This window comes from Plectropomus leopardus, chromosome 24 (assembly GCF_026936395.1).
Source record: "Plectropomus leopardus strain MGB_pleo_1.0 chromosome 24, ASM2693639v1, whole genome shotgun sequence".
Taxonomy (NCBI): domain Eukaryota; kingdom Metazoa; phylum Chordata; class Actinopteri; order Perciformes; family Serranidae; genus Plectropomus; species Plectropomus leopardus.
In genome coordinates, this window is record NC_142199.1 from 6,540,566 (window position 1) to 6,565,313 (window position 24,748).

At 37.5% G+C, this 24,748-nt stretch overlaps 1 protein-coding gene across 4 annotated transcripts in view; it reads left to right on the top strand.

The window, feature by feature from the left end:
* LOC121962819 (voltage-dependent L-type calcium channel subunit beta-4-like) overlaps positions 1-24,748 on the top strand; it is a 35,805-nt gene that overhangs the window by 4,562 nt on the left and 6,495 nt on the right. For 2 of the 4 annotated variants that reach the window (XM_088074518.1, XM_042513125.2), the window contains exons 2-12: positions 513-635; positions 6,061-6,353; positions 8,558-8,641; positions 17,055-17,225; positions 17,435-17,557; positions 17,703-17,830; positions 21,103-21,179; positions 21,635-21,654; positions 22,990-23,070; positions 24,148-24,206; positions 24,511-24,620. In XM_088074518.1, the coding sequence (XP_087930644.1) occupies positions 6,291-6,353; positions 8,558-8,641; positions 17,055-17,225; positions 17,435-17,557; positions 17,703-17,830; positions 21,103-21,179; positions 21,635-21,654; positions 22,990-23,070; positions 24,148-24,206; positions 24,511-24,620 (916 nt within the window). In that variant the 5' untranslated portion in view covers positions 513-635; positions 6,061-6,290. Of the gene's footprint in view, positions 1-512; positions 636-6,060; positions 6,354-8,557; positions 8,642-11,293; positions 11,812-17,054; positions 17,226-17,434; positions 17,558-17,702; positions 17,831-21,102; positions 21,180-21,634; positions 21,655-22,989; positions 23,071-24,147; positions 24,207-24,510; positions 24,621-24,748 lie in introns of those variants that run through there. The other 2 variants (XM_042513128.2, XM_042513127.2) reach the window with 2 other exon arrangements.

The window sequence follows — 24,748 nt, forward strand, 5'->3', positions numbered from 1 at the left end:
GGAAAAGACGAAAATTAGCGTATCCACCTGGGTGACACATTTCCATCACTGCCGATCGGTGCCAATCAGAGCTGTGGCCAATAAATCCCCGTGACTACTGCTGAGTTATTGTCCTTTAAATGAATGCAGATTGTAATTTTTCTCACTAAAGACAAAAGCCAGATTTTAGAGTCTGTTAGCAGATTTTTTGTATATTGTGAGAGGGGTTAAAGGTGGTTTTTACACCACAACCAATCAAGCTTTTCTCATATATTTTGGTATTCCTAATCACAAATATTGGAACAAATGGACAGCAGTTTGAATCTTTGCATCAAAGATGTTTGTAAACTACTTATTGTGTATTAAACGGTTATCAATTAAAATAAAACTCTATGTATCTCTGACAAGTATTGACAATTGAGAAGCAAAACAGAAACAAACTTTACAAAGATGGAGAGTTCATCAATCATATTCAGTAACTTTTTTGTCTAGTCCGAATTGTTTTTAAAGGTTGACTTTTTTGTCTCTTACAGTAAGTGTTTGACTGATGCACGAGCAGGAAGACAGGGGTTACAAGGTGTTCTTTTTTAGAGACTTAAATCCCTCGGCTTCCCTCCTGTCTTTAATAATAGAGAAGAGAGAAGACGGGCATGCAGGTAAGTCCTCACGTCCACCATTTTGTCCTCTATACCATGGTGATTAAGTTTCTATTTTTCATGTGGGCCGGTCAACGGATCTTAACTGATGAATAATAGAAACACCTGGCGGATGGAAGGGCAGTTTGAAGGGGACTTTATGAATATGTAAACACAACAACAAAGTTACCTGCTATTTATTCAGTCATTTAATTGAGTTATTAGTCATTGGGCTGGGAACGGGAGGGAAATCAGTTACAAATACACTGATTTATCATTTAGAAATACACACAAACCCACAGATATCCATCCTGCTTTTCGCTAATGCATCGCCACTATACTGCAAATGGACACAAGGGGCCCATCAGGGATGTTGGGATGATGGACTCCACTTAGCTTTTCTTAGCCCCATAACCCATATAGGCACGCATGGAGCCCACATATATGCTGTGTTATAGATGTCTTTGTATGGAGGATCTCTGCAGGAGGTATTTAGGGCTGCAACTAATGTTTATTGAAATTGTTTATTATTCTGTTTGGGTTTTTTTTTATTAAATCCATTACTTTTCAGTCCATAAAATGTCAGAAAAAATAGTGAAAAATATAAATTATTTTCTCCCAAAGCTCCAAATGACATCCTAAAATGTCTTGTTTTTTTCCACAACCCCAAAATATTCTGTTTATTGTCACAGAGGCACAAAGACATCGAAAATATTCACATTTAACAAACTAAAATCAATGAATGTTTATCTTTTTTTCATCTTAAAAAATTGCTCACACTGGTTTACCCTTTAAAACCTGAGCAAATCGGTTTGCAGAAAGCAATGAGCAACTTAACAAGAGATGGCCCAAAAATTAGCAGGAAATTAGTTAGAAAATAAAAAGTAACAAGAAAATGACATTAGGGTAATAAAAAACAAACAGTAAAAAGAACACAAACAAGAAAATGACCCTGAAAAATCCTTAAAAAAAGAAAAATATATATGCATACATTATTTTCTGTAACATAATTTTAAATACATTATGCAAATACATGTAGTTTTGGACATTTCACGTAGATATTTTTAATTTAATTAAACTAAATTTTGCCCTTAAAAGATAAAAGCCACTGCTCGGCTCAGTTCTTGGAAATCCTGCTTTCTGTGGTTGAGACTGTAATCCTGTTTGTGTTTTGGTTTGACACTGGGCAGGTGGTTCAGCAGTGCAGTCTGATCACAAAACTAACAGCCACATTAAAAAAAAACAGTGTGTACCCATCTACCGAATATTTCAAGCCAGTTAGTTCTCACATCATCGCTGCGAACAGACTGCACTCCAGTGTTTATTGTTCATAGTCCAGTGAGCAGCAGCAGCGCTCTGCCATCTGAGAGTTTAATCTGCTGGTAAAACCACTGGGTCACTTGTGCACTATATTTATTTATTTATTCATTGAATGTCTTTTTTCCCTTCCATTTAGCAACTGGAAAAAAATAGAGCAAAAGCCCATAAATATTACACATAACAGAGAGGATGCATTCAGGAAAATCCCTCAACAAAGTCTGTTCCCCTTCAAATGTGATGCCTGGAGTTTTTGGAGGTTTGTTTTCCATTAATGGGTGAAAGAAATGCTCAAATCCTCTACTTAAATAAAAGTTCTAATACCACACTGTGGTATACAAAACTCTGCACTACAACTAACAGGCCTGCATTAAAAACCTTACTTAAATAGAAGGATGTATCTGCAAATAATGAGTGCAGTGCAAAGTTCCCTGTCACTGTCACAACCGATGTTTTTGGATTAAAATACTCCCACAGTAAGGGTGCCTGGTGGCTCAGTGGGTAGAGCAGGTGCCCCATTTACAGAGGCTGGGTCCTCACTCCAGTGGTTGCAGGTTCAAGTCTGACCTCAGCCCTTTTGCTGCATGTTATTCCCTCTTTCTCCCCCTTTCCACTACATCTGTCCTATCCAGTAAAGACAACAAAAGGCCCAAAAAATATCTTTCAAAAAACCAAAATACTCCTGCACGAATGTATATGTTGTATTTTACTGCTGAGCCCTTTGAAACCTTAGGAACTTGGTGTGATTTCTTTCACAAACAGGCAATGAGCAAGGAAAGAAAAAATGACCCAAAAATTACCAAGAAATCAGCAAAAACTACAAGAAAATTACCCAAACATTAGTTTAAAAAAGAGGGGGGGAAACAATAAAAAAAGACTTTTAAAATGTGCTTAAAAATATAATAATTTTGTGGAACAAAAAAGTAAAATAATGCCCGACCGTGACCATACTGCTGCGGCAGGTACCATCTGTGCATCCAGCAGTGTATCGTAATGCTGCAAACAGTTCTGTCCGACCACATAAAGGTGGCTTTTTGCATCAGTTTGTAACGAAGAAATCGCAGCAAAAGCAGCTGTATATGATGACTTTGTTTGTTGACTTCTCACAAACATTCATCATCGACACATCTGGAGATGGATGGACAGGGTGGAGATGAAAAACTAACCTCATACCATAATACATAACCATTTCTACAGACGAAGTAGTTGGGAATATTGCTTTGCTCCGGTTTGATGGCAGTAGATGTTTTCAAAAAGGGAGACAGTTGTGGTGAACCGAGTGACCGACCACGCTGCGGCTAGCATGGCTAAAAAAAGACAAACAACTTAATCCTTCCACAGTTAATCCATCCGCTCTTAGAAGATTTGTCTGATCAAAGTGTGTCTAAATACATGAGGACATAAGTCCAAGAAACAAAGTTTGGGTTTTTCATTTTTCGATGAACGATATATCAAAGTGCTCTGACATATAGAGAGCTTTTACCACATCTTTATAGCCTCTGTGATATCACACACTTCCTCTGTAGAAGCCACAAATGAAGTTTCTGCTTCCTTTTGGTATCCGTGCCACTGGACCATGAGGTTGTCTACATCCAGATTCAGGCAACAAAGTGCTTTATATGTGGGTCATCCCTCCACATACACAGGTTCAACAGATGACTAATAAAAGTAAAAGATATTTTGAGGCTGTCCATCTAACTGCTCTGCTGGTCAGGTGAGTGCAGAGACACTCAGGTGACTTGCAGAAAAAGCAAAATGTGAAGCACTCAGCGTCTCACATGTCTGAATAAGTAGTGGAGATGGATGGAGGAGCTTGCCTGCTCAACAACAAAGTGTTCTTGGTTATTCTCGTCCACCTGAAGGGTCAAAATAGAAAAACCAGGGTAACAAAGTGCTCCAGATGTAAAAATGTGTCTGTAGCTGAATTCCTGCAGGACTTCTTGCCATGGAAGCATAGATTCATTATACAGGGCCCAAAATATAACCCCCCCCCCTGCAATGTGTCTCTTAAATTAACACATGCTGACCAAGAAGAGACTCAAAAGCACCACAAAAAGACCACAAACGCATGCGAAGAGACACAAAAGAACTCAAAACAACCACAAGGAGACACAAAATGACCCAAAACATGATACAATATTATCTCAAAGGGACACAAAATTACCTCAAAAAGGCCCTAGTGACTACAAAAGACAAACAGCTACCAAGATACAAATACTACAAATAGACACAAAACTACTAAAAATTATCTCAAGTAGAAACAAAATGACCACAAAGACACAAATGTATATTTATTGATATTCATATATCATATTTGAACACTTTTTAATGTTTTTTTTTTGTTTTGTGTGTGTTTTTTCTATTTTGTACTCATTTTCAGGTGATTTACTCGTAGGCCTAACTTTTAACTATTTTTTTTACACATTTGTGGGTCATTTTTTAAGTTGCTCATTGCCCTCCTTCCATTTTTGCTCTGGTTTCAAAGGGTTAAACACATAAAACTGACAGACACATAAAGGATTTCTAGTTTTCAAGTGTTGCAAAGTCAGAGACTGGATCTTCATGCAACCCAAAAAGGAACAACATCCTCCTCCAGACCTGCAGCAACAATAACACCTGCACATGGCAGCTGGCTCTCAGACATCCTCAGCTGCTTTTATTGTTGCTATTACTTTGATAATGCTGCCATCTGCTGGGCAAAATGAGAAACAGCAGGGTGTTTACTGAGAGAAGGCTGTATTATATTCCACAATTAACATTAACATTTGTTCCTAAAATAGAGACACCTAAGTGCTCCTAAGATCTAAAGTTTTATACAACCCACAGCATGGTTTGCATAGATGCATCATCAGACATAAACTTAACCAGTGATCTCAGCACAAACAAAAAATAATGTGCTGGAAGTTTTAAAAGAGACATCAGATGAAACAACAGCTGAGTTATTTGGCCACACTCGACAGCAGCGTGTCTGGGGAAAATCAGGATTTCCACAAAGCTTTCACATAAAGGACTTCTTGGCAATCATTAAGCATGGGATGGATCTGTTATGCTTTGTGTGTCTGCCAGTGGTGCAGGAAGAACTGTGCATGTATAAAGAGATAAATAGATTCTGATAAGTATCCTGGGGAGGGGAGAACATCAGCTAAATGTTTGCTCCCCTAAAAATAAATCATGGACTACATAAAGTAATTAAAAAGTAACTCTTTGCAAAGTTTTCTCAAAACATGCATGACCTATTTGCCTACTTGTGAAGTAGCAGCATGCAGAGTTAAAGGGAGGCGAAAGCAAGCTGCAACTTCAAAGCTGCTTCAACAAAGTGTCTTCTGCAGGGGTGTCCAATATGATGTGGAAAATTACTGAGTCACAAAATGACTCTTGAGAAAACAAAATTATCTTAAAGTTAAGCTAGAGTTTGAGACAAATAACCTTTAAGGGGATGCAGGGCAATGCTGCACAATAGAAAGCAAAAATCTATCAATAGATGAATAGAAATACAATAGGTGGCTTAATTTAAGGGGTCATATGCCAAAAAGTTTGGGATCCACTGACCATCAACAAAACGACAGCTGACAGCTTTCTGTGTGAGACTGAATTGTAACATTGAACCATATATATATTTCAAACTCTCTTTATGAGTTTTCAAAATACACAATTTTACAAAATAATAAACAAAATCAACATATGTGGAAAGAATGAAAACCACCTCCTTCTTTCCCAAACCACTAATTTCTCCTACTCATCCCCCAACTCTCAGTCCCACCCTGGTAGGCTAATCCTGTAAAAAATAAGGAAGTGACGGCAATGCAAACAAACAAATATTATTATTATTATTTTTACTAACTAATTAGTTGTAATTAGTTAGTTAATTGGCTCCACATATTACCACCATTGTACCAAGACATACGTGTTAGAATGAATTGTACCATTGTACCATAGTAAAGGTAATAACGCTTGTAATCTTACAATAAATTGTAACTTAAATGTGCATCATTCATTTCTCTGTGTTTGCTGGTTGCAGCCTAAAATAGTTCCTCTTTGTGTCTAAAATAGCACCCTGTGCCTCTTTAAGACAGTTTTCCTGCTCCTCGGGCTAATTTAAGGTTCCCTCCCCTTCTGGTTTCTAAAATAGTTCCGTCCATCACTCAGGCGCATCTGGTTTTGAGTGGCTCGAGCGGCAGCAGTGTGTGCACGACCAGCCTCCCAGCGCGCGCCGGCAGACACGAGCGGACACCTGTCTCGTGAGGAGGACGGCTGAGAAAGCAGCGGCTCGTGAAGCTGGAGCACGCAGCCCGGAACCCGCCGCCCCTCCGCTGGACTGGACCGGAGCAGCCAGCCCTGTGGACCGATGTCCTGGCCGAAATGTCCCGACACATCTACATACGGAACAAGATCGGCGAGGGCATCCAAGCGCCCATCTTTCAGGTACGCGTCTTTGCCAACTACATTTAAAAACTATGACTGTTGCTCTGCTTTCTGACAGCTAAATCACACAAGAAAATATTTAAAAACCTTAAAAGAACACTTTATCCAATGTATTTTACACTCTTTTTTTTAAACCAAGAGTTTTACATAGAAACCTTTAACTTTTATAGACATTTTTAACCATATGAAATCTGGATCATCATCATCATCACTTTTCTTGTGCTGCATTCAGACGACTTTCACCAGGAGTTAAGACTTCAAGTCCTTAACAAATTATTAAATTAAAAAAACAAAAACAAAACACCAAAATGCAATTAGCAACCCTCCAAGAGATGTCCCACAAATAACTAAGAGGTGATAAGAAAATGCTCTGAAAATGAGTTTTTAAAAAGGGGAAATAAAAAAAGATGAAAATTGTCCAGAAAACAATATTTATTATTAGTATAGTCATATTTCTATATTATTACTTACATATTTTTTAAATAAAAATTTTCAGACATTTTTTTAATCATTTTCTTTTCGTTTTTACTTTTTTGTGCTGGTTTTCAGGTAATTTGCTTGTAATTTTTTGTTAAGTTGTTAAGTTGCTCATTGCTTTCTCCACATATTGTTAAAGAATTCACATAAATTTGCTCAAGTTTTAAAGAGTTAACACAAATAAGTTTTTTTCACAGCTCTGTTTAACAAAAATATTTACAAAATATGTCAGGCAAACAGGAACACAAACATCCATGGGTACACAAATAATTTTCATTCTACACAAAACTAAATCAATAATAATAATAAGTAATCAAAATATCAATACATAAATGATTAAAAATCTTTTAAAAACATATAGAAACAAAAGCAAGCAAAGAAAAATATTTCATATTCATATCATTTTTTGCATAATAAGCTTTTTCATTAGTCTAAAAATCTGTTGCAAGAGGTGTGAACCTAAAAAACTTTGTTTATGGATAAAGAATTTCCCCATTAAAATGAAAAAAATTAACATCATAGGTAATAGGCTTTTACCTTAGAAATTTTGTATTCCTTACAACGTCAAAAATTTCAAAATTTAACGCAAAAAAGTTACTAGCAATGACAACTTGACAACGGTTAACTCAAGTTTGACTTGGTTCATGGACCTTTTATAAATAGTAAATATTTTAAAAAGTCATAACTGTTAAATTGGTATATTTGCATTGCAGAGCAGAGAAGCAGAGACTCACTTTTACTTTTTTTAAATTATATATTATATTATTATAGCAAAGAGTCTTTCAATGATTGTTAGGACACGATGGTTAAAATATGGCTTTTAAAACATCAAGTGGAATCATATGTTCTATTTTAAAGGATATTTTCTAACTGAGGGAACAATGCTATCTAAATCAAACATAAGAAATAACGATACATTCTCTTAACTGTGTGTTTTATTTAACTTTTCTATGTTTTAAGTTGAAATAGTTTTACTTAAATTGTGTATGTAGAAACAGCACCTTGATTGACCAATATCAGTTGTGTGGAAAAAATCATTTTATTTTAATTACCTGTTGTTAAATGGAGCACAGTTCATCCCAAAATATACTAGATCAATCAAATATTTTCATTAAGGACTTAAATGCTATTTCATCTATGGAGTGTCTCATAAAAGTAGCATATTTGCGCAGAGACGAAAAAGAGGAGGGAATGTATCAGCCCCTGCTAGATAACTCTTGTTTCTTCAGCTTCGTGGATGATTGGAGGATACAGGCTGATATTAATAGCAGGTTATTCATAGACTTCTCCAACTTTATCCTTTATATCTCTTCTTGGCTTTTGGCTGTTGGCTTGAATTGAGAGAGACGGGAGAGAGATGGTAACCCAGATTAATGGCCCTGTTTTATAAATTCAGGGAAGTAGGTTCGGACTTTTAACAGTGACATTGTCATTAACTCTGGAGACTTGAGCAGAAATGGGGCAAATCACTGGCAGATAATTAATTCAGCTCCCTGGAGATGAACTCTGCTGGTTAAATTTGGACTTCATTTTTGGACTATTTAGAAGAGAAAGAGAAAGTCAGGCGGCGTGGAGAAAAGTAAGTCAGCAAAGCAAATATTTAATATAAAAACATGCAGTATAACCGACACATGGTCATGTTACATGTGTCGTGTGACAACAAAACTTCATAAACACGTAGATAAAAGTCTTTGTGCTGGTTGAGATCTTGTTTTTTTTGCATGCAGGTGAATCGAGGGACTTATTCCAGGAGGAGCCGACTCAAGAGGTCTGATGGCAGCACCACCTCCACCAGTTTCATCCTCAGACAGGTACTGACACCCAAGGGCAAAGGTTTTGTTTCAGCATCAGGTGGAATACATGAAATGGGGGTGTTTGGGGTCCTCCCCTGGGAAATTTAAAGCGTCAAATACTTTCTGGTGCATTCTGGGGAATTTTTATGCATACATTTTTGTGTTTTTCTGCACATCAGTGGCTTCAGAGGTATTACATACTGTATCTTAATATTGCATATTGTATCACTTGGTTTTCTGCAGAGGTTCTTAAATCCACGAGAAAAACATAATTAATGACTTGTATTTAATGCCACAGTAAGTCCTGAAAGTGTTTCCACAGTTTGGCTGGTAGCCTCATTGAGAAGAATGTATGACCTGCTTAAAAACGTAAGTGATAATCATAAGAATATAATGTTCAGGCCATGTTACTATAGAAAGGTTATAGACTCAATCATTCAGGCTTTATCTGTATAGCACTTTTCATACATATGAACTGTAACACTGAGTGCTTCATACAATAAAACCAACCCCCACCTGAAAAAAAGAAAAAAAGAGGCAGGATAAAACCTATAAATAGAGGGATAAAAATAAATAAGTAAAGAAATAAATAGATAAATAAATGACAACAGCAATAATATAAATCAATAAATGAAATTCTCAAACTGTACATAATAGGTAAATGAAAGGGCAACAGCACAAAGTAATATCATAAATACGTTAAAATAAAATGATGTGGAGAGCAGCAGCTTTAAAAAATATATCAACCCCCTTATAGTCACTTTTAGTTAACGTTTAGTGCACATTGTTTTTGGACAAAGGCACCCAGTGGATTTTGTGGCTGCTTCTAGCACTGTGCGTCACTGTTGGATGAGCATGTGTCAGAGTCGTGTGTGTTCTCTACGTTGTGTGTGACTCGAGCACAGGGACGGCGTGATGCACATCGCTGTCGCCTGTAGAGGACGGTATTTTGCTGTCAGTGGGCGATAGCAGATAGCAATGTGCAAGTAAAAGAGGAAGACTGCAAGTCAAAAGATCTGTCTCATACGAAGCATTCACTTAGCACTTTATATCAGTGGAGAAAAAAAACATATTATATATTTTTCAAATACAAAACCAAAGACACACATTTATTGCCAAGTCATTTCTCTGTTTTAAGTGTGACAGTTTAGACACCTCACCTTTAAACTCCTCACTGGAAAGCTCACAGATAGAGCTTTTATTATTTCCTTTTATAATAAATAATGAAACAAACTTCGTGTCGGCACAGATAGGGGTCAGAAATGAAATAATTTTTTGACCCATTAACGTCATAAATTGCAGTATTTTAATCCACACATTTGTGTCTTTTTTTGTCTGTCTGTCTGCTTCAGCAAAGTGCAGGGTGCTGTTAGAATGTGCACATTTTTAGCTGTTTAATATAACTTTATTTGTAACATAATATAGTTAATATATTTACAGGTTTTAATGGTCATTTCAGGCAGTTTTTGATAAATATTTGTCCACAGTAGGTGAGTGTTAGCTCTCTGGCAAACCTTCTTGAAGGATGCTGTTTTTTGTTTGTTTGTCTACTTTTATGTCTACTTTTATGACTACTTTGTCTTCATTTAGTGCTAAATTTAAAAATGATTTGGTTGCAGAATTTCTGAAAGTAGTACATGTACATGTGTACTTATTTTGAATCAAGGCATGCTATGCCTGTTTTTTTTAAATATTTACTTTAGTTGTATAGAAATTCTCTATGAATCAATCAAACTTTATCTGGATAGCACTTTCCAGGTTAGTGCAGTTAAAAGTGCTTCACAGATGACTGACAAGCCGATAGGAAGACAGAAGGAAGACTGTAAGTAACAACATAAAAGACCAGAACAGTTTAACAATTTGAGACCAATCACACGAGACAGTCAGGAGTATGAAAATTTAATAAAATAGATTTAAAAGCTGGTATAACAATAATAGTAGTAAAACTTTTAAATAAAAACTAGATTAAAGAACCAGATTAATTAAATTCAGAAGGCAAAAAAGAATTAAAATGTAAAAGATATAATGATAATAATAATAATGATAAGAAGAAAGTAGTTAATTAAATCTATACATTAAAAAAGCTAAACAAGAATAAAAATGTAAACGCTATAATAATGATAATAATAATAAGAATACTGTTGATGATGATGATGATGGTGATAAAGTAGATTAAAAAGGCAAAACAAGAATTACAACTTAAAATCTATACTAATACTACTACTACTACTACTACTACTACTACTACTAATAATGATGACAATAATAATAATGATACAAATAATGATAAAAATAAAATAGTTAATTAAAAGCTAGACAAAGAAAAAAATAAACAGGCAAATAAAATAAATAAAAAGGATAAGAATAAATATCACATGATTTCATTTTTAGGTAGAAATAAATTGTATTTTTTTAAGCACATGGATTCAGTGTACATATTTGTTAGACCTCCTTTTGCTATCAGACTCAGATTGAATATTTTTCTGCTCTCTCTCTGGAGAATAAATAAGCAGTGTGAGGATGAGCTTTAACGGGGAAATGGAGGATGCTTCTCCCCCTTTTACTCCTCCATCTCCCTCCCCCGATCCCCGCTACCTCCCTGCACTAAAGGAGAAAAAAAAATCAAGGAGAGCGCTTATCCAAGCTGAGTGGACGGCCAGCCAGCCAATCAGCTCCTTGCACATTGGCTCTGTCATCAGGCTTGGATATTGAGGAAGGATCCACTGCTCTGCTGCTGCCGCTGCTGCTGCTGCCGCCACCTCTGCTGCTCGTTGTGTATATGCATCTGTGTGTGTCAGTGTGGGTGTGTGTGTGTGTGGAAGCCTGATGAAATGAAATGCCAGAATCGGGCTACCTCCAGGGAGAGCCTCTCCGTCCTATAATGTGAGCCAGCCAGCAGCACTGGGAGATCAGGGAGAAGCTGCATCCATCAAGCGACGGGCCTCCAGAGGACCAGGCGTGATCCAACGGGAGGGGAGATTTTTTTGAAAAAATCTTCTTCTCTGCCGTGGAGAGAAGGGATTGTCGTCATCCCCCCATCCATCCTTTTTTTTCTCAGTGGTGCCCCCTCCTTCCTCCTTCGCCTCCACTCTATTTTTTCCCCCTCATTCTTCTAGAGGCGCTCGTTGGAATATCAAACCTCCATGTATGACAATTTGTACCTGCATGGATTCGAAGACTCGGAGGCGGTGAGTGTTTGTGTGTGCTTCTGCGCTCTCGTGCTGTGTGTTTATTGATGGAAGTGGCTCAGCTGTGCACACACACACACACACACACACACACACACACACACACACACACACGAGAGGCCTTTGATGGGTTAGCCAACGGTACAGCGTAGCGTGATCGTGGGCTATGCTTGGCTGGAAGGGGGTTGGGTGGGTGGGTGTTGGTGGTGTGTGTGAAGGGGGGTGCACATTAGGCAGATGGCTTCTGACGTGTGACATTCACACACTTCTGTGTGTATGTCTCTGTGTCTGTATGTGCGTGTGATATATGTGCTGTATATGTGGCTGTAAGAATGGACGTCAGGAGACCACCAGAGCCAGGAGGAGCCATTTAGCGTTCATCACACTCTGTACCTCTAAGAGATGGACCGAGCTGTGATTCATAGACAAAGATGGAAACATGTTAATCACCCGTTTATCCCCTAAGGCCCATTCAAATGTTAAATTCTCACGTGTCACATTTATGCATTTATCACTTTAAAAAAATGCAGCTGGGTATTTTTTATCTGACCCCACGACTGTGTGATGTATAGGCTCTTCCGAGGCTCGCAGAAACATGCATCGTGATGCCATTAAGTGGATTGTGATGTTGATGAGTCACATGCTGAAGCTACTCCATTGGATAATAGCTCGGATGCTACAGTGCAACCCCAGAGCTTCCACACGCATGCATGAAATGAGGTTCAGGATGATTTGTTAGTGTTGGATTGAAGGATTTATTAAAAAAGAGGCAAAATAATCTTCAGAATTGAAACATTAACTATTGTAGGGTGATTGGAGTTCACACTTTTTATTCTTGTGTATCACAAGCAGGAATCAGTTGTATTTGAAATTATACTTGGGACTGTAAAATAAATATTATTAAGTGTTTCCATAAAATAGGTGGACCTGCGAGAGACAGATTTAAAAAAAATGTTCTCATTGGAAGCAGCAAAGGCTGAAATGTCATCTCTTTTAGTTCCTAGTGTGGGTTAGGGCCCTGACACACCAAGCCAACTGTCGGCCTTTGGTGAGCTTCTGCCATCTTAGTCTTTGCAGTGTTTTCAGCGTCTTTGGCACTAGTCAGCCCTCGTCGGCCTTTGTCAGTTTTTTTTCCCGGCTGATTCGGCATGTTGAATGTGTGTTGAAGATGGTGAACCCCTTCGATAACTGAAATCACTCTTATTGGCAGTTCAACTTAAAGGATGAGAAAAGAAACTGAAGTGAGGAAAGCAAACAAATGACCAAAGTCGAGAGAGAGAGTGAGATAGAAACAAAGTTGTTATATTAGGTAAGATTATGCTTTTTAGACGTTGAAGTCTTTAGCTGGTGAAAAATATTCCTGCTGGTGGTACATTGGACAAAAGAGCAGTAACAGTAGCAATGTAATTCGTATGGCATAAATTGCATGATAAAAGTGCCATCAAGGTGAAAGTGAAACTTTCTCTGGTTGAGAAGGGCGTGGGGGATTGTAGATGGATACAACCAGTGGTGCAGAGTGGACGTGAATTGAGGCGAATCGGTCACATACAGTGGGCATGCACCGAAAAGGGTCTTTCATAAAGTATAGAAGCGGATCACAGGATCACAGTCCACCTCTATACTCTTTGTGTCTGTGGTAGTTCACACAACAGCCCTAGAAGCAGCAAAATCTGCCAGCTGTAGTCTTTGCGGTATGTTCGAGTGCAATTTTTTGGCTGAGAAACAGGTGATGAGAGGCAACATAACAGTCGGCCTTTGTTTCACGAGGTCTTTGATGTCACTTTGGTGTGTCTGGGCCTTTAAACCATAAGAACCTTGAATTCAGCAATTCAGAATCAGAATCATTTTTCCATAAGACCATCCCTGCCAGGTAAATACCCCCATCTTTTAAGCTCCACATCCCCAGTTTGTTACTTAGGCTTTTTCTCTCAAGCACAGATAACTCTGATCATCACTACGAAATTATCAAAGATTATTTTGCTTGGACTTGATAAAGCTTCTCTTCAGAAATACAAGTTTTCACAGACTCTTGTACCTCTCATGGCAAGTAGACATCAGTCTATTATTAAATTGGTGGAAAGCCCCTTTAATAAAATCAGCAGGAGAAATCACGAAGAATCCAGCAAAAAAATTTGACTTTTAAACTATTATAGCGATGAATCTGTAATCTGTTCATTCTTGAAAATTGCACCCAGTAAGTATTTCCTGAAATTGAGGAACAATTCAAGTTGCCCAAACGTGCCTCTCAGTGATTGGATGCACAGGATCCAGACGAGCAGTGTGCTGAAGTCAGACCTTACTGCTGCTTGCTTGTAAAAAAACGAAAAGTGCTTAGCTGTGATGACGGGCTTGATTGATTGTCTTGAGACTAATGGTCCTCCTTAATTGAATCATCATTAGTGGCTGATTGTTTAGATTAACACAGCAGAAGGAAGCACTTGGTCCAGTCACGTCCCAGCAAAAAAACCCAAAAAACTTGCATTACTGTAATTCTCGCTGTGTTGCAGGATGAACTACTGCAAGTCGAGCATGTTTCAAAGCACTAAAGTGATAAAAAAAATCCCTGACAGTGGGCAAGAAAAGGGACAAGCAAGGAAACGAAACAAAAAATACACTCAAAATACCATTTGATATATCCATGGTGTTTGCCTCTCTTGCCTCCATTGTTGTCCATAATAATGTAGGGTTAATACGAAGATATGTAACAATTCAATGATGAAACTATGTTATTTTAAAATTTTTGTCCTTCTGCTATTCCTGTGCCAAGTCATTGGATTAATTATTCTAAAAATAAGGCCTTAATTGTTAATAAAATTACTTAAATCAATTTTTTAAAGGCCTTAAAATGAAAAGACATGTAAAGTAGGATTTTAGGTTGTTCCTCCTCTGACAATTGCAGTATAAAATCTCAAATCATTGGTAAAAACCCCTTTTTAATTTCCAAAACAAATGATGTATGAATAAAGTCCTGGGAATAAAAGGATTCATAACAGACCAGGGTAAATTTCAAACATATCTCTACGCAGTGTGTACATTTTGTTTGATTATCATAATATCTTAGCTAGCTGTCAGACACCTGCACCTACTTACCTCAATGCAGTGTCAGGTTTGGTTAGCAGAAGGCATTTAAAACCTACTTATTCCTACCATGAAAAGAAAAAAGCACACATGCAACAATACAACACAATACAACTTAGGCATGAAATACAACTACAAAAAAAGCAAATTTTGAAAGCTTCGCATTGCATTATTTTGCTTTATGATTTTGCATTTCTGATCTAGTATATCTTAATTTTCACTTGGTATAGTTGCATTGTAAAATCTCAAAATAATGGATAACTTAAAAAATACATAAGTAAATAAATTTACTGAATGCCTCATGATTTAACATCACCAAAAATGTATGTTTATATTTTGAAAAAAAATCCCAACCCCTTCTATAAACTCATGTTATTGTCTCAAATTTAATTCTGAGTGGCCTTTTAATGCCACTTGCTTTAAGCTGTAGTAAACCTGCATAATTGTGACTTACTATGTTGTATATTTGACTTGCTGTCTTAAATTTTTGACAAGGTGAAGGATATTTGTGACTTATAATGTTATAATTTTGTCTTACATGTAATTGTTTAAACCAGAAACCAAGAAAATGATCTGAAAATAAGCCAAACAACATTTGCAAGAAATTAATTGAAAGTTACAAGAAAATTAAAATAAAAAAACCTAACAAGGATATATAAATGTAGTTTTCTGGGCATTTTTCCCTGTTTTTGGATAATATCAAATAAACACCCCTAACTAATGGACATTTTTTAGGTCACCTTTTACTAAATTCCCGCTCAGTTTTCTTTGGTTTCAGGGTGTTCAGTGCCTGTGGAAGACATCTGAATGCAGAACAAGATAATGTATGTCAATCCAGGTTTTAAATGGTTAACTTGTCATATGTATAGTTTTACTTTTTATCATCCCTATTTTTCTTTGACTGGTGGAGATGGTCTTCCATATATGCGTGACTAACCAGAGCAGTGATGCACAAGTAAAAGGAAATATTAAAGATCCTGCTCTAAAAGATGCAGAAATGGGTCCGCCTCTTTCTGGAAGCAGCGCTCGGAGTCGTCACTATCCAGAATTGTCTGGAAGTGTGAGATTTGCTGTGTGTGGTCATGCAAACTGCTGACAGCACAGGAATGGAAATCCCACTTTGTCTGAGATGCTTCTGGCAGTCGTCTCTTTTCTACATCATCCATTTCACCTGTTCTGCATTCAGAGTGCCAAGCCTCCACTCTCGACTTGGCAAGGCAAGTTGATGTGAAACCCCAAAACTCAGGACAGTCAGTTGTCCCATAAAGAAGCTTTTTCTTAAGTGGACCTCATTGTGCTTTTCAGTGCTGGTCTTTAGGCTGTGGTGGGATGAGGCTGCAGTGCATGCTTCCTTTATAACAGAAGAGCCTGTGTGCTTTTGTCATTTACAATTTAGGTCATTCTGTCCTCACTTTTTCGGACTTTAAGTCCTTGATATTAAAACAGTGTCTCACTGAATCGACCCCATTTAGGATCAGAGTACTGGTGTTTGTCTGCATTAGCCTTGGTCACACATTTATAGTTCTGTGGCCTCTTCCTGTCGTACTTTAAGTAGTTTTACCCACCCCACTGGCTGAGAAGGTTGAGGAGAGACCACAACTAGGGGTTGACTGATGTTGGTTTTTCAGGGCCGTCACCGATTATTAGTAGTTAATGACACCGATAACTAATATTGGGAACTGATATGAATTTACAATAAAAATAAAAATATTTCTGTAAAATTTAGAATTTTGCATATAACAAACTCCAACACAAAATTTTGTTGCACGTTTAATCAAAACTGAAACTTTTAACATCATATACAGCAAGTTCCCAGCAACTTAAAAAAAAGAAATCAGTGAAAATTTGAATTAAAAAATCAGTAAATAAAAATAGCTCCCTGAGGTTTCACAAAGTAAAGGTTCCTCCCATGCTGACATTTTCTTTGCATGTTTTACAGACCGCCTTCCCTGGTGTTGGTTGAGTGTAATACGCAAACTTTTTCATTAATTGATTTCATTGGTGATCAATAAAATGAATAGGTGACGATACAGATAATCGGAAAAATACCAAATAGCCCCAGTAATCATCCAGGCCGATGATCTGTCGAGTCCTAAACACAACCTTTACATGGGTTGAGTTTTTATCCCGACTCCAGTAACCCGTTGTGTGATCTCTGTTTGCAGGGCTCAGCTGATTCATATACTAGCAGACCATCAGACTCAGATGTCTCTCTGGAGGAGGAGCGGGAGGTGCAGGCCCAGGTCCAGAGCCAGAGCCCAAGCCAGAGCCAAGGACCGGGACAGAGCCGCCAGGAGAGGGAGCAGCAGGCTGCCATTCAACTGGAGAGAGCCAAGGTGGCCAACCTGTGACACTACTTAGCCAAATTCATCTGCGGCTATGTTTTTTTCACCCATATAAGACTGTCTTGCTAATGGCCATAATGGAGTTAATGTTTCTGCAGTCTTTTAAAGATTTAGTATGCAGGATTTTTTGTAAAAAAAAAAAAAACATTCTCTTTAATGACTCTTATAATTTCGCCTAATTTTGTGTTTCTGTCCTACAGACTAAACCTGTAGCATTTGCTGTAAGGACCAACGTCAGCTATTGTGGCGCACTGGATGAGGATGTTCCAGTTCCAGCCACGGCCATCTCCTTTGACGCCAAGGATTTTCTCCACATAAAAGAGGTACACGCGTGCTTTATTATTAATATGAAACCATGTGCATGTGATGCTATGGGAAAGTTTTCTAATACAAAAATCTGTGAACTTACTGATTTAAAAGATTTCTCTTTTGTGTGTGTTCCTCTTTTCTTCACGTTATGGTGTTCAGAAGTTCAACAATGACTGGTGGATCGGTCGGTTAGTGAAAGAGGGCTGTGAGATCGGCTTCATCCCCAGCCCTCTGAAGCTCGAGAACATCCGGCTCCAGCAGGAGCAAAAGAGAGGACGAGTCCAAGGGTAAGTAACAGAAAAACACACTTGTCTCACCGTCTGTCTCATACACTAAGCATTATATGGTCACACTCAATAGTATATGTTGACACAAAAATGATGCGAGGTAACTGAATGTACATTATTCTTTTATACTATTTTGTAACATGGTATACAGACACCTGTTTACCAAACTATTTAAGAGCTTTTACATTTTCCATTTTTTTAAAAAAACAGTGGAAGGAAAGAAACATATTAACCCTGCAAAATTAGTTTTTCTTTTCTGTGGGAAAAAAGACACATTTTTACTTTTCTTGCTTATAAGCAGCTCTTGAAAAACAGCCGAACAGCTTGCTGGCTGAAGTTGACTCTCTAGGACCCTTTGCAGCTGGTCAAAAATATCATCCAGTGAATCCTTTTCATTGCCTTTATTATCATCTTCATGGTGAAACTTTATGGGTTGATTTTGGTATACCACCACTTCATCTCATTACCGTCTTTTATGACTATGTTTTTCAATCATCATGCGACTCTGTGGGTGTCGGAGGTGTTTTAAAAGGGCTCACAAGTGTCTAAATTAGACAACAGAACGTCATCACGCTGAACACGGATTCACAGCCTCATCGTGTTGGCTACGTTGAAATCATGCAACCAAGGTGTAGTTCATTTAATATTTTCATTCATTTGCCCTTTATTTAAACCTCAAGAAACCATTGAGAGCAAGCCCTCATTTTCAATGATGTCGAGAGGACAGAAAACACAAAGAAAGAACGAACAACAGGCCAAACACCATTAAAAACAGTTACATTCAAAAGCAGAGTAAATGGTTATCATAGTTTTAAACTTACCCATAGCAACTATTGTTACTAGTAACTCACTAACTTCTGGCGATTCAGGCTTCAAAACTCATAAGAGTGTTTTTTTCTTGCTGAACAAACGTGTTAAGTTTCACATTTTTTCGCCACATAGCTTATTTTCTGCCATAATCCAAAATTTCATAATAGTCAAAATCGCTTTTTGATGAGGGAACCAGGATGCAGGATGAGGCAATTTTCTTACTATTAGCATTATACTACAAGCAATAGATCGAATAATTAATGTTGGTTGAATCCCTGCACTTGTGAATCTGAAGTCTTGACCTTGCCATTTCTAAAAAATATATCCCTCAATTTGAGAAGAAGAATTGTTGATTTGACAGAATTCCACTTTTTGCCTTACACCCAAGTTGTATTCATCTTACATTGTTGCACATTTTGATGCAGAAGAAACTCTATGGAAGCTTTATTCTCATGCAGTGTCTGTCCATGCAGCTCCTGAGCAGGCCTGGTTTGACTGAGACAGACAATAAAATTATTTTATCAGATAAAGCATAGATTCTGCTCAGTAACTCCTCAGTGAAAGCTTAAAGCTAACAAGGTTTAAGTTTCTGTGTATATCTATATACATATATATATATATACATATATATATATATATTTTTAAATTTTACTTTGACCCAGGTCTGCTCATGACTATTTACTCCATCACTTCTACTCATGCCGAGTGTAACAGTTTCAATGGCTGTAATTAGCGTCGGTCCTATCAGCCTCCCGGTGTCCCTGTATGTGTGTGTGTGTAATGTGTGTTGAAGGTTCTGTCATCCAGAGTTTGTACAGTAACTCACGTGCTCTTCCTCAAGCCTTGTTATTGAGTTTAACACTAATCCTACCAGACTGGAGGGCTTCAGCGCTTCACTTACTAGCTTGGCTTCAGTGGCTTTTTGTCACCAAGCCTCACAGACGAGGAGAGGCATTTGAACCCCATTAATCAGGACTACATTTTCACTGTAACTGAAAAACAGTAGCTCTACAGTAAGTCTGCCTTCCTGAGATGATGCAAAGTCTGAAATATTAATGCAATCATAATGGAAAGGGCCCCTTGTGATCAAATTTGGAGTTACAGCTGAAAAAGTAAAATACTAAATGATAACTCTAAACAAGTAAATGCAAAAGGAAGTGGATGAAACAATCAAGACAACATTTACTCATGGTCATTTTTATATCAGATTTTCTTGTGGGTTTTTTTTTTGTTTGTTTTTTTGTGTTGTTGTCTTTTTTCCCCTTTTGTTTTTAACATTTTTTATATGTTCTCCCACACTGTTGCAAATTAATTTTCAGCTGTTTTCTGCATTTCATTTATACTTTTTTTTATTTCACCAGTTTTGTTTTTGTGTTACCCGTTACCTTTAAAGAAAGAAGAAAAACTCCAAACAATACTGCCAGCATAGTTTGAGAAGACCCTATTTATCCTCAAAGTCAAGCCCCACACAGTTTTGCCTATTACTTATGTATTCAGTGTTGATTGCAAGTGCTTTATTCAAATTTGCGGCCTCCACCCCATGTCTACAAGAGTGATATTTTACTTTAGTAAGGCTTTAGGTTGTATAGGAGTCACAAAATGCAAATATTTCATGTTACACACAACTGGACTTAAATATTTTCAATTGTGATATGATTTTCAATATTATAGGAAATAATAATTTTTACTTAATTATTCACATTTTCATTGAAAAACATAAAAATGATTATGGTGTATTTTTGTGACAATTTGTAACAAAAATGTTATCTTTTTATGATCTATAGAACCCCAGTAATGAGTCCTAAAACCTGGAAATTCATTAGCATTGATGGACCTCAGGTTCCCTTGTCTGAAAGTCAATAGGTGTTTTGACTGGGTTTTTGATTAGAAGCCTTAAAAAAGGGCTGCGGTTAACACAAGCTGAGGATACTTTCACACTTGTTCTACAACATTAAATATCTCAGCAAATATCCAGCAAACTTTGAAGCTTTTATGGGTTTTCAAAAATGTAGAACTTCATCACGCAGAACTGCGCCGAACATGGCTTTACAGCCTTGTAGCTGTGGTGACCCGAACCTGCTGTAGCTGGCTAGCCTCAGAAATCCTAAAAGTATACATTTGTGAAGATTATCTTGCTAAACAAAACATGGAAGTATAAAAAACATTAGTTTTCTCTGCAATAAATCAAAATCCAATGGAAAAATCACATTTGCTTTTTGACAAGGGAACCAGGGTGACATTAGTTTCTGGGTTGGCCGGCAGAAAAACATCATCCTTGGGACACTTTGACGCTGCAACACAAAAAGTGTCTTGAAACAATATTTTTCTCGTCACCTTTTGCACATTTCCTCTGCAGTATCAGTTTAAGCCTTGGCATTTTAATTAATTTTTATTTTTTACATTTTCCACATTAATACCATGGTATGTTTGTGTCTTTCTTTATCCCCTCTTGTCTTTTCCAGTAAGTCTGGAGGGAACTCTTCTTCCAGTGTAGAGGATGAGGTATCTGCCTCGATCCGACCCCTCATATCCTCGACAGGTGAGGACATCGGACAGGGGGAGAGGGCTGTTAATGGCCAGCTACCAGCTTAGAGCCAAGCTTCCTGAACCGCAACAACATAGAGAGAATAAGACTCTAAAGCCTTCCCATGTCTCTGCATAGAGCATAAGTTCACTGCGTAGAGTTGCTGGTACATTTTCCCATGATCCTCCTCTTCCTCCAGTTGAGGACTGCAGGCGTTCTGAGACTGGGGCTTACCACAGTGTGAACCCAACGACAAGACTATGAACCCCCCCTGAACTGCACTCATGTGACTTTGTGAATATAACCTTAGGACAATAGAAACACTTTTTATATATGTTTATCATACCGGCTGTTAGGTTTCATTTGATGAAAAGTTTCTTATGTTTGAATGTTTCTGAGATATTATGGTGACACCTCCTCTGTCAGCAGCTACTGATGACACTGTCACTGTCTTCTCTCCCCCCCTGCAGGAAAGCAGAAACAGAAAGTGGTAAGTTGGTGACGGTAAAACCCACTCATTCACCATCCACTAGACTCTTGTTGCTGCCGCCATCATGAATTGACAGGAAGCAGTAGCGCAGGCAGGAAGTTGCAAGCTCATGTCACGTCCTTGGGCCCGTCATACTTCAGCTCTACTGAAGTATACAGCGCCAAGCCATCACCATTCCTGTGACGCCAAAGTACTGTAGTGCCAAGTGTTTATAACTGCAACTTCCTTTGCACACGATACTTTAGATTTTTTGTGACAGTTTTGGGGGAAATTATTTTACAATTTGTTTCATGTAATTATCAAGTTAGATGGGGCTTTTGGTGGTATTCAGTCCAAGTGTAGAGGACAATAAAAATACAGTATTTATTTATATAATAGCTCGAAATTATGTCACTAAACTCGGCATAAGTGGCTTTTCCCAAAATGTCAAACTATTTCGCTTATTAAGCTTATTTGCTTAAAGTGCTGCCGAAAACGGCATTCCGAAATATATTGTGCGGCCCCGAACATGTCTTGAAATGCATGCATTATGTTTTATTCATTGGCAGTCTTTTTTAATTAGCTAATTTAGCTAAATTAAGAGATTTTGCTGGACACCTAACACTTTTTCTGTGTGAGCACCCCTAAGCTTACACCTTAAATATTAGATTAAAAAAAATACTTTTGATTTTAAAATCACATAAATACATACTGTGAAAAAAAATGACGACATTAACACAGAATAAGTAAAATATATCAATCATATAAGTTTAGCAGGATTTAACATTATTATTTTAAAATTTCAATATTGAATACTAAGTCATGATTAAATTTCACAATTTGATATTTAGGTACTTTCCGGTATCCATAGCCGGTCTCCAGAATGGTGTTGTGTTGCTTCTTATTGTGATACTTGGTCTGGTATTGTGGTAGTTGGTAAAACTGTAGTTTTGTGACTATTTTCTATCAGAGGAGACGTCATATCCATCCATCATGTAGTAAATGATAAAAAATGTATTCATCTGTCAAAAAGTAATAGCATACCTCTTTAAATATAAAAGAAATCTTTTAATAAGGTCACGTAAAATAATAGGCTATATTATCAGGCAAAGACATTTGCAGAAATTAATTGGATCAATTTATTTCTGCTATTTTGCTTTTATTACATTTTGACAAGATACATTATCATTTACTACTCACCTCAACATGGCAGAAAACCATCTGAACGTAACTCAAGGTCAGCTGACTCAGCAGTCCATTACAGCTGTCTGCTCTGAATATTTTGGTTATTTTTGGTCCATGTCCTTGTTTGTGATGAATCTACTGCTGCTGATTAAAATGTGTTTGCGTTAACAGACAGAGCACATCCCCCCGTATGACGTGGTTCCCTCCATGAGGCCTGTAGTGCTGGTGGGACCCTCACTTAAGGGTTATGAGGTGAGCTGACACTCAAAAACGTCCTTTTACTTCTATCATTATTTTTTTTTGTCAAAGACTATAAATACACTGATTCAGCACCACTGAATTAGGAGATTATTACATGTTTACCAGTGCAAAAAGGACAAGATTACTGAAAGGAGATGAGTCCTGTTTGTCTTTTCCTGAGTCCCCCAAAATAGCTCCCTGTTGGCGCAGTTAATTGTGAGTGTGTCAGCGCCCACGTAACATCCAGATTGCAGCCAGACTAACGAGGAGACAAAGAGGTCAGAAGAAAATATGTTGTGTAATTGGCAGATTTGGGCTTGTAACCGTCTCATTGCTTCCTCTGTTGATTATAAATGCGCTGTGAATGAGGAATACACAAAATATTAAAAACAACATCCAGCACTATAATTGTCACAGACGACAGGGAATTTCAAAAGCTATTAATACTCGTTGGAGGAAGTTTAGATAAACTGATGCAGATGGGTTTATCTGTGAAATGCCCTCTAAGCTGCTAGCAAAAAAACCCCAAAAAACCTGCGTTAGGTTATGTACATTTAGTGGTCACATGCCAGTTCCAGTATTTGGGTTGATCTGTTTTCTCAGATAAGGCATCAAATGTTTTTTTAACAATAAAAGGAAATGCCATCTGTGTGGTTTTCCTGGGTTTGTCTAAAGGACAGAGGTATATTCATATTTAGATTCATTAAAGGGCTCAAGCCTATCCCAGCATGCACAGGGCAGGGTGCTGCGCACTGTGGACAGACAAAAACACTTATTCCAACATCCCCACCTCTTGCATTCATACGTCTTAGTCTAGCATATCAGTTTAACTGTAAACCAGAAGAAAATGACACTATTTTATATCGTAGAACAAAATGTGAAAGTCTCTTCAGCTTTTGTTAACAACAGACCTTATTTAAGGCTTCTGACCAAAAATACAGTCAAAAAACCCATTGACTTTGAGATGAGGCAACTGGAAGTGCTAAAATGCTAACTCGTTTCCAGGGTTTTCGGACCACAGAAATAACAGACCAATTCAAAACAGTAATTTGTTATGCACTTTTCCAACTCCTCTTTTTTTCTACGCAGGTTACAGACATGATGCAGAAGGCACTGTTCGACTTCCTTAAGCACAGATTTGATGGCAGGTAAGACAAATGTGACAATTAATTAAGCCCTCTTTTGATTGTGTTTGTAACAAATTGGCAAAATTAAGGTAAGTAATTGGGAAAGCCATTTTATTATACAGCAAAACTTCAAGAAATGTTGAACAAAATACTGGCCAAGCCCCAGGAAATACTCAAGGCTGGCAGACTACTTAAAACCTTTATTTTGTTCAAATCGTGGACAAAATACATTTTGTGTGCACACCACTGAGAATCTAGCTAATTCATCTTTGTGAATCAATTTTAATATTTAACAACACTGTATTGTTTCTCCACATTTTTACAGGATATCTATCACACGAGTCACGGCAGATATATCGTTAGCCAAGAGGTCTGTTCTCAACAACCCCAGTAAGAGGGCCATCATTGAAAGATCCAATACTCGCTCCAGCTTAGGTAAGAAAAACTCTCTGTGAGCTCACTTTATTAAGTGTGATTTAAATGGAAAAATATGACTTTTTCACATTTTGCACAAATGTAGACACTGAAAAATGTTACTGGAGCTAGAAAATGATTAATAATGA